Source organism: Lolium perenne, chromosome 5 (assembly GCF_019359855.2).
Source record: "Lolium perenne isolate Kyuss_39 chromosome 5, Kyuss_2.0, whole genome shotgun sequence".
Lineage (NCBI taxonomy): Eukaryota > Viridiplantae > Streptophyta > Magnoliopsida > Poales > Poaceae > Lolium > Lolium perenne.
The window spans coordinates 186,896,149-186,906,925 of record NC_067248.2 but is presented as its reverse complement, the minus strand read 5'-3'; the positions used below and the strand labels follow the sequence as shown (position 1 = coordinate 186,906,925).

General features: G+C 43.4%; 1 protein-coding gene across 4 annotated transcripts; it reads right to left on the bottom strand.

The window, feature by feature from the left end:
- Positions 1-1,771: 1,771 nt before the first annotated feature.
- Positions 1,772-7,077, bottom strand: LOC127301236 (uncharacterized). Of its 4 annotated transcripts, XM_071820626.1 has the most exons (8): positions 6,645-7,077; positions 6,411-6,565; positions 5,849-5,924; positions 5,111-5,215; positions 4,573-4,703; positions 3,853-3,958; positions 2,509-2,811; positions 1,772-1,846 (listed from the first exon to the last, which is right to left on the bottom strand). In XM_071820626.1, exons 1-4 carry the CDS (start codon positions 6,763-6,765, stop codon positions 5,205-5,207), a joined length of 363 nt encoding a protein of 120 aa, XP_071676727.1. In that variant the 5' UTR covers positions 6,766-7,077; the 3' UTR covers positions 1,772-1,846; positions 2,509-2,811; positions 3,853-3,958; positions 4,573-4,703; positions 5,111-5,204. The 4 variants fall into 4 exon arrangements, 1 of the variants encoding a protein (XP_071676727.1); XR_007851934.2 differs by having other exon boundaries at positions 3,785-3,958; positions 5,849-6,565; XR_007851932.2 differs by having other exon boundaries at positions 1,772-1,843; positions 5,849-6,565.
- Between the last annotated feature and the right edge of the window lie 3,700 nt (positions 7,078-10,777).

Below are 10,777 nucleotides of genomic sequence, written 5' to 3'. Positions count from 1 at the left end.
CCATGCACAAATTGTTCTCCTCTGTACAAGTTGTACATGTGCAGTTTCAAAATACAATCAGCATCCAGTTACAGACCCAGTATTAATCAAGCAACACTGATTCTAGACATCTTAGGTCACTAAGCAGCAAGAGACGAAGGCCAGCCATTTCGTGTCTCACATGCCTTTTTCTTCACCACTGCCAGTAGCTAGGACGCAATCCAATCAACAAAGAAAACGGATCTGGACGTCCATTCTCATCTCGCCACCGGAAGCCTTATCAAATTTATCAACTTTCTTGCGATGCACTCATGGATGCAACCTACAACAAAACGCAGAGGATAAGTGATTCATTCATCGGACACCACAACTTTGAAACCAACAAGATCCATCTAACTCTGCAACCAAAAAAGTAACACCTGGCCCCTTTGTAGCTTCAATAAACTCCTAAGATGGTGACCCATCAATATATTAACAAGACAACATACAATGTGATGCATACGGAAATAATCAACAAATCAAACTAGAAATATTTAGAAACGAGTCTGATCTTTCAACTAGATCACCTAATGTACCAGTTTCCTCGTTGAAATACCTCGCTATTGAACCAGTGCCATACTGAATGGCAGCAAGATTTCCCGGTGAGATAACAAGCAAACAACATCATCAAAAGGCAAACGGCTACTTAACTAAGCGATGAATTAATCAACGCAAACAAAAAGGGAGATAATGCGAATATAAATATTTTATATGCTCAACAGAAGATATTGTTGCAATATTTGCGTCACAATGTTACTACATCAAACATGAACTAGATCAACATCAGTTATTTTGTAGCATCCTCTTCAAGGATGTTGCACACAGGCAACTTGAAATCATGAATGCTCTATGGTGGTAAATCGGTACACAGCTGACTTCTCCACAAAATATTTTGTCTTAACAACCAGGGATATTTCAGTCCAGGAATACTGGTTTCCAACAGAAATTTCCTGAGATCCAAGCCCAAGAATGCCATCAAACTTTGCAACCAAAAAAGTACACCCAGCTCCTTTATAGCTTCAATAAACTCCTAATATGGTAACCCAACAATAAAATCCTAATCTCAACCGGATCAAGCTAATTTACAACTAGATAGATGCTATAGCACGATAGAGCACACCAGAACGGGAAAAAGTGCCATCTTGGACTGATTGTGGAGGCAAGCAGCTAAGGTACCTTCTTGTCAGGCCGGGCTCGGGCTCGGACCTTACGACCTCCTTGTCAGGCTCCGGGGTGGTGTCCATCATGTCCAGGCCTTCCCCTTCCTCGCACAGCCAACTCAGCAACATAGCAGTGGCCACTACCGAGCGGCGCGGCCCGGAGGCCAAGGGCCATCCGAACCTACCACAGCGTAGCCTGCTGTTGTAGCTAGAAGCACTATGCTGCAGAAAGTGAAAGGATTGTAATAACACTCAATAGACAAAAGCACTATGTGGTCAATAACATCATTATTCTTTCGGAGATTCAACTATGGAGAAGAGGTGAACAAAGACAATCTTAAATGACAGATTGTCTTACCACACAGATACTGGTTTCCAACAAAAATTTCTTGCGATCCAAGCCCAAGAATGCCATCAAACTTTGCAACCAAAAAAGTAATACCTAGCTCCTTTATAGCTTCAATAAACTCCTACTATGGTAACCAAACAATATATTAATAATACAACATACAGTGTGATGCATACGGTCAGAGATAATGAACAGATCAAACTAGAAATATTGAGAAACGAACCTGATCTTTCAACTAGATCATCTATTGTAACACTATCCTCACTGAAATACCTCACATTTCAACCAATGCCATACTGAATGGCAGCAAGCTTTCCTGCTGAGATAACAAGAGCAAACAAAATCATCAAAAGCAAACAACTACTTAACTGAGCGATGAACTAATCAAAGCAGAACAAAAAGGGAGGCAGTGAGAAATATAAATATTTTATATGCTAAACAGAAGATATTGCTGCGACATTCGCGTCACAATGTTACTACATAAAACAGGAACTAGCTAAACATTGGTTATTTTGTAGCATCCTCTTTGAGGATAGTGCACACTTGCACCTAACTTGAAATCATGAACGCTTTATAGTGGTTAATCAGCACATGTCTAACTTCCCCACAAAATATTTTGGCTTATCAACCAGGAATATTTCAGTCCACTAGATGCGACCAAACAAATTCAAGCAAAAGCTACAGGAGCATAATTTCCAATGCTACTCAAAATTATAGGATAAATAAGTGGCTACAGTATTGATACCATCAATGGTATGGTCTGGCAGCCACCAGGGGCGCAATTAAATACATTTCTGCTGTCAAGTTTTACTTAACCATTCAAATACTATATCAAAGAATCGGAAAAAAACTAATTCGTTTTCAACTGGAGCAAGCTAATTTACGACTAGAATACTAGATAGAGGATAGAGCATGGTAAAGCACACCATAATGGAAAAAGGGCCATCTTAGAGTGATTGTGGAGGCGAGCAGCTAACGTACCTTCTAGTCAAGCTGAGCTCGGGGTCAGACCTGATAACCTCCATGTCAGGCTCCGGGGTGGTGCCCCGCATGTCCAGGCTGTCACATTCCTCATGCAGCTACAGCCGGTCCACGCCCAGTTCAGCGACATGGCGGTGGCCACTACCGAGTGGCGGAGTCCAGAGGTCAAGGGCCATCCGATCCTACCACCACGCAGCCAGCGAGCCCAATGGCAATAGCACTGCTTAAGGCGGAACTGCCCGGACCGAATCGCCATGCCATTTGCTTTGTCACAGGTCTCCTTGGTCACCTCCATCCAAGGATCTGCCAAAGTAAAGTTACCACATTTCAGTCCACTCTAGATGCGCAAAAGAGAAATTCTAGTTCGGAAAACAATAGAAATAGAGCTACTTGGCAACTGAATCATCACAAGAAACTATATAACTAAAAGGCATGCATTCAGTTTTTCATGGCCAACAAATAAAACAAAAACATTCATACTACCTTCCCATAAGCAACAACACATCTGTTGTATCCAGCCATGCAGTTCTAACTAAAATTCATCGGTTATTCGCAGTCCAAGAAATAAGATCAAAATCATGACATCAAATTGTATTCAAGTTGATCTGGTACACTAGGTACATTTGCTAACATGGAGCTAACTAAAACATGAAGCTATCAATTCCAAGACAAGCTCATTTAATTCTAATGATCCTACCTTAAGAGCATTTGCACTAACACATGTATATAAAGTTCAACAAAAATGAAAGTTGATTTTCAGTCAAGCTCCATAGGCAGAGAGAGATACCATGCATATTCCATAAGAAAATTGACAGGCCAGCCAGCGAAACCAATAGAAACATGATCCAATCGACAAACAAGTACATGCTAACGTGCCCAAACAATAACTCAATGTGCATGCTGATATCACCATCAATGTATAGTGCATTAACATTGTTGTTTAAACCTGAACTATAAATCTAGTTGAAGTCAAATTCATAGAAATAGGCAAGCTAATCTAAAGCTATCCTGCATCTTACCAATATAGTACTAATGACCCTACAATTGCAACAAAATCAAGCTACAACAGTATGCTACGATCAAGTGTAGCATAACTCTTTTCTCGGCATGTTCTATAGCTAGAACTAGAACCATGTTTCTCTTATTACTAGAAGATGTAACTGATGAAACAATTTCCATGTCAGGCAACAATCAATTTAGGGGCATAAATCCATTTTCCGAGATGAGCAACAACACAATCATCAATCAGCCAACAAAAGAAGGCACCATGAGGCACCTTACTACGAGCCGTAGCCATTCTTGCCGCTGGAGACGTTCTGGGTGGAGGAAGTCATCTTGTCTCACCTGACTTCATCTTCACCACTGCGATTAGCTAGGATGCCATCCAACCAACAAAGAAAACGGATCCGGACGTCCCTTATCCATCTCGCCACCGGCAAGAAATTCCAACCTACAACAAAACGCAGAGGATAAGTGATTTATTCATCGGACAACACAACTTCGGAAAGTGGACAACATCTCACCAACAAGATCATTTCACATGAACACAACAAATGAATTCAATCATCCGCTAGCAACTTCCATATCGTAATTTCAATATACCAGAAAAAGCTCTTGGAAAACAACACTAGCTAAGCTCCAAAAAAGAATTTATGCTCAGAACACTCATATAGCACAAACATGGTTTGTACTACATAAAAATTCCTGTTAGTAAAGATTCCAAAATGCTAAATGTATTCCAGAGAGGTCCCAGGTTAAGAAAAAAATGCTGGCTCCCAGGTCCTGGACCTTATGAAGCTGGAGTGTTTCGTTTGGGTAACTCTATTATGAGGATATATCATATAACCGATTAGCAAAACAGGAGAGGTCATATGCCCTTTTCATCACCCCGCCTATATTTCGCCCATAAACACAACTACTATCAGATACACCGCAGAATAATAAACTCAAGTGGTGTTGTACAAAGTACCATAACCAAATCTTAGGAATCATAACACCAACACTAAATCTTAACCGGCAGATCGCAGAGCATGCACAGATGGCAAGGGAGAACCATAAACTCACCTAAAATGCCATAGAAGGCGATGAAGTGTATTGCACAAGGAACTCTACCATACAGAGACTTGAACTTCCATCTAGGACGTAGCATGATAATGACAGTAGCAGTCAGCTCATTCCCAGGCAGGCTGCCAAGTCTAAGTCAACAGAAGCATGGAGGAAAAAACATCAGAAGATTAAACTAATAAGGGAATATCACTATAAGAACAAAATGATGCAGAATTAACAAGACAAAGTAGCTAAACACTTTATTTCACAGCGACAGTTTGTTGCCTGCATCTGTCATCCATCGAAACAATACAACCATTGGGAGACGTGGCACAACAGCAGTCTGGCAAAATTCTAATTACTGTCTATAGGCAACTCTTAGAGCAACTATAATATAAATAGATGTGATGTCAAGTTACAAAGATCCAGGTCCTCTTAGAGGAAGTCTAGCCGACCCCAAAACTCAAGCTCACAACATAAAATAATTCCTTATTATATCTAACAATTTCCATATAACTTTGCCGACTCAAATATAGAGCGTCGAACTAACACGTACCTTTATGCTGCTCAAAAGTAGATACAACTCCTCTACCAGGTAAGCTCTCAAAACTCAACAGCAACCACATGGAGATCTCTCCCAACATGGTGATTTAAAACTGCCCTGTGAATCATATAATCAATAGTTCAGCTTTCTGCTTAAATTATTTTAGAAAATTATAACATACATGAGAAGATGACGAACATAAATTAAACATTAAGAGATTCAACATCAATCTTAAGAAAATGGGGAAGACGAGAGTTTACACCAAGTTTAAGGGCATGATAGAATTATTTTTGTCAGCACAGTGCTAAAAAGCAACATGAATATTAAGTTGTAAAACATCAAAGGGAACTACTACTCAATGCTCAAATAAGTTACACGCTGGATTCACCAAAACTAGTCTAAATCCTAACCAATGCAACTAGGCCATCAAACAACGGGGCAACAATTCAGTCCATAGGACTTAAGCAACCTTAATGAGGCAACCATGAAAACTGAACTAAGAAAAAACAATATGGTTACATGAACAGAATCCAATAGCCAGAAATTGATAGATTCTGCCAATCGCTGACAAGCCCACTGCATTGTAAAAAACGAAGACTTTCTAGACACTAACCCTCCAAACAGTTAAAAATGTTCAGTGTGCGGAAACATGTAGGCCATCAGCTCGACGGCCGGGACATATTACCGCCACAATGGCATCATAGAGAACAAAGGGAGCCAGAGAACAGATGGATGAACCGAGGAGCTCACAAGAGATTTGCATCCGAGTCGGAATGTAACTGTCGTCGTCGAGGTAGTCAAAGATGAGGCCAGGAACATTGTCCACCTACAAAAAAAACAAACTTTAATCTTGTTTCACCAACCTAAGGTTTCAGCTAACTAATTAGATAAAACGGCCAGGAAACTAGTACTATTAAACACTTCAATTTATTGAACTAATTAGGTGCACATAACAGCAGTTCACTAACAAAAAATCCAATATTAATATACCATGATCCGAATCATAACATGGAAACTCTATCTCATTTATAATTCGGATAGTTTGCATCTGATATATTCTTAAGTTAAATTTGTTGCATCAAGTTAAAGTCCTAGTAGATGTACTACATTATCACAAGACATGCATTCCTAGTAGCTGAACTATGAACTGGAATTAATTACAAATACTCATTTGGCTATCTTCTTCACGCATCTATTTCCATGAATCACACCACTAGGATTAATTACGAAACACCAAACAGACACGCATCTTTCTAATTACATCAGAGGCATAGTGTGACAAACAAAGCAAAAGTGCAAAACTAAACAGCACCAACAGCACGCCAAAGGGAAAAAATGGCCTTCCATGCCGGAGCTCATCATGCCTTGGCGGCCATGATAGCGGTGCCACCCTCTCCTTCTTCATCTCCCCTCCCCCTTTCCTGTTGGCGGTCGTACTGGACTGAGGCAGTGTCGCTCCCGCTCCTGCTGCCATGCCAAGAAACAAATTTTCAGGCAAACTGAATTAGGAGAAGAAGATGATGATTTGCTTTAGTCTTTGGTTTACCTGGACGTCGACGTCCCGTGGCAAGGCGCGGAAACGACAGCTCGGCTGGACCTTGGAGATGGGTGACGAACTGCAGCACGACGGCTTCATCCTGACCGAGGGCGCCGCTGGACGGCCGCATCCGCACAGATGCGACGGGAAGGGCGCGTCCATGGGCTCGTCAACCGGTCACGACGAGAAATCGACCGGGGGAAAGGGCCAGGAGAGGCGCCATCGCGTCCTGGCCGGTGCCTAGCGCGCGACGCATTTAGCGAGCTTGACGGAGAACCGGCGAGCAAGGCCGCCACGGGTCCTTGGCGCCGTGTGTGTCCTGGCCGCGGGTGGGGAAGCTGGAGGAGCGGCGGTGGGGGAATTCCGGCGGTGGGTGGGGAGGCTGGAGGAGGCAGAGAGAATGGGGATGGAGGAGGGAGTCGTGCGTTTGGTGAGCCGTGCGTTGTGTTTCTTGGCGATTTGCCTTCTTTCCAAGAGATTCTGTTTTAATTCTCTTTCGCAAATTTTGGGATGCTTTTTTAATAGAAATGTTTAAATTTACTCACCGCCGTCTAAATTTAATGTGCCGACGCGTGCGGTTAGTGGTTCCCTGTCTTTTACCTGGTTGGAGAGGAGTCCATATCGATCTATCTTCACTTTTGACACGCTCTCCAGATTTGCCTTGTTTCGAGAAGGTTGTGTTTTAATTATTCTCCAGAAATTCTGGGAGGCCTTCTCGATACCAGTGTATCCAAATTTAATTATTGTGCAACAGACCTAGACACCTAGTACAAAATGAAAGGCTATGCTAGCATCTACTACTAATTATCATCTCATGTACGTACATGACTACATGAGTCCATCCATAGTACATGCACACCTTCGTATCTTCTAGCTCTTCACAACGAGAACCCCTTTTGCTCTCCTTCATGCCAAGCCATCGAAGACAACGGTCGATCTACGACGGGTTAATTTGCGGGCATGCAGTCCGTCGCCAATGCCATGCTCGCCGGTGAAGAGGGAGACGCGTGCAGATTCTCGAGTGGGTCATTTGTCGCCCTCGTCGGTGTAGTATAGCTCAACGGCGTCTGAGTCACGTCTCATCATGCATGTCGGTGTTGGGCCATCGTCCATGCTACCTAGTCGTTTATCGAGCTCGCACGCAGAACACACGTCGACAGAAGTACATCGGACGAACATCACTCGCGTCATCCTGCACCGACAGGCATCGCTTCCCCGACATTTAATGAAGGACACTATATGATGGTGTCAACATTTCGCTTGACACCTGGACGAGAGGTGCAACCTCACCGTTGGACGACGGCGCCAAGTTCCCTCGTGGCACCTCCGCGCTCAACGACATCATCATGACTCTTGGTTTAGATCTACTTAACTTTAATATACAAAAATCGAGCTCATGTTCCCAAAATTATTCCATCAAACGGGCTATGAACATGTGTGTAGGAATGAGTGTCGAGAGAGAATTCCTAGGAGTATCGAGGTAGAGGACTAGGCCAGGGGGCGCTCGAGGCCACGTTTGTAGCTAGGGTGTGTCGGTGAAGGCATGGTGGAGCGGCTTCTTCTCACGGAGGCAACAACCTTGAGGATGGGCAAGACAACTGACATTGACTAATGTGGTCACTGGCTTCCCGCTTCAACGACGCACCGCGGAGTGGCACATTGACACGAAATCTCTGTTGAGGCCATCTGGTCGGCGAACCCTAACAATTCCTTGTCTCCGTCATCCCGCGCGACGTATTTTGGGTGCTTAGCTTCCCCCTTCATGTGTCTTGATATGTTTACTTACTTTAGACTCTCTATGCTTTGCCCCTCGATCCCTAGGTCATTCGAAAAGATATGTGTTGGCAAAGGCCTCATGTGGCGTCTCTACATCTCTCCAATGATGGTTAGTGCAAGTGTCTAACAAAAACATTTTATGTAGATAAAGCCGTTGTATAACCATCCACCCCTTTGATAACGAAGAACACGTGTGGTATGAGTTTTCACGAAAAAAGAGCATGTGCCGTATGCCCCATGTCGACGGCCTCATTGTAGTGGACGCGGTGCGGCCATAAATGTGATGCCACAATATGCGAGGCAGATGTATGCAAAAGTAAACTCAATTGTCAACATCAAAGGCGAGGTTTTATCGAGCTCGCTCGGTGAACACACGTCGACGGAAGTCCATCAGACGGACATCACTCACGTCATCCTGCACCGACAGGCATCGCTTCCCTGACATTTAATGAAGGACACTCTATTAGGGTGATGGTGTCAACATTTCGCTTGACACCTGGAGGAGAAGTGCAACCTCACCGTTGGACAGGGCGCACGCATAAGGCTGGACGGTAGACCGTGGCCGATCCTGAATTTTTAGAAAATGTTTTATATTTAGTCATTTGAGCAACACATGAGCGGTAAAAATAGAAATTAGAGGTGTGTGCCCACCCTGAGGTATTTTTGTGCGTCCGCCATTATCGTTGGACGACGGCGCCAAGTTCCCTCATGGCAACTCGATGCCGTGAATAGAGACGCCCCCTTGTCGCACCTCCGTGCTCAAAGGCATCATCATGACTCTTGGTTTAGATCTACTTAACTTTAACATACATAAATCGAGATCATGTTCCCAAATTATTCCATCAAACGGGCTATGAACATGTATTCTAGGGAGTCGAGACTCGAGAGCGAGGGTGTTTGGTGAGCCGTGCGTTATGTTCTCTTTTCTTTTCGCTGATTTGGGAGGTTCTATTTTAATTCTCTCTCTCGCAAATTTTGGGAGTGCAAGTGTCTAAATTTACTCACTGCCGCCCAAATTTATTGTGCAGACGCGTGCGGTTGGTGGTTCCTGTCTTTTGACTGGTTGGAGAGGAGTCATACGGATCATATCTTCACTTTTGACATGCTTTTCACGATTTGCCTTGTTTCGAGAAGTTTGTCCTTTAATTATTGTCCATAAATTCTGGGAGTAGTACAGATCGGAGTACCTAACAATTACATGTATACGTACATTACTACTACATGAGCCCATCCTTAGACTAGTCACAATGGGGAGTATCATATAGTAGTATCATGCATATGGTACTAGTGTGTGATGCTATCTTCACAATGCATAGTATCATGTAGTAGTATCATAGGTCAATTATATTTAGTGATTTGTAGAATCTCAATGCAAAAGTGTGTACAAGATTAGTTTGACATTAATTTTTCTAGTTTTATGTGCTATGATACAGTATCTACCTATGATACTACTACCATCTCTTTCTTCATTTATTGATGTGACACATCAGCTTTTTGCATGCATGTGTTGCATGATACTAGCTATGATACTCCCATTGTGAGTAGTCTTAGAGCAATTCCAATAATGTAGCCAGCTGCTGGCTATAAGCCAAGTGTCATGTCATTTATAGCCAACTTAGAGCCAACATATACAATAATGAGCTATAAAAATGTAGTACTTTATCAATATATGACCCACTTTCCACTCTCACAAAGTGTCTAGGAGCACGTGCTAGCGCTGGCTCTTGCATAAGAGCCCACTCTCCTTCTCTCTCATCCTCTCTCACATCCAACTAAGCAATAATATACTATTTTAATCCTTATAGCCAGCTGACTAGAACTTATTGTACTTGCTCTTAGTACATGCACACCTACGTATCTCCTCCTAGTCCTCCTAGTCCTCCTAGCTCTTCCCAACGAGAACCCCTTCTGCTCTCCTTCATGCCAAGCCATCGAAGACAACAATCGATCTACGACGGGTTAATTTGTGGGGCGTGCAGTCCGTCGCCAATCCCATGCTCGCCGGTGAAGAAGGAGACACACTCAGACTCTCTGGTGGTAATTTGTCACCTTCGTTGGTGTAGTATAGCTCAATGGCATCTAATTTGTGTCTCGTCATGCATGTTGGTGTTTGGCCATCCTCCATGTTACCTCGTCGTTTATCGAGCAAGCTCGCTGAACACACGTCGACGGAAGTCCATCGGACGGCCATCACTCGCGTCATCCCGTACCGATTGGTGCTGCTCCCCCCCCCCCCCCCCACTTAATGAAGGACACTATATGATGGTGTCAGCGTTTGGGTTGTCACCTCGGCGAGAAGTGCAACCTCACAGTTGGACGACAACTCCAAACTTCCCTTGTGGCAACTCGACATCGTGAATAGCGAC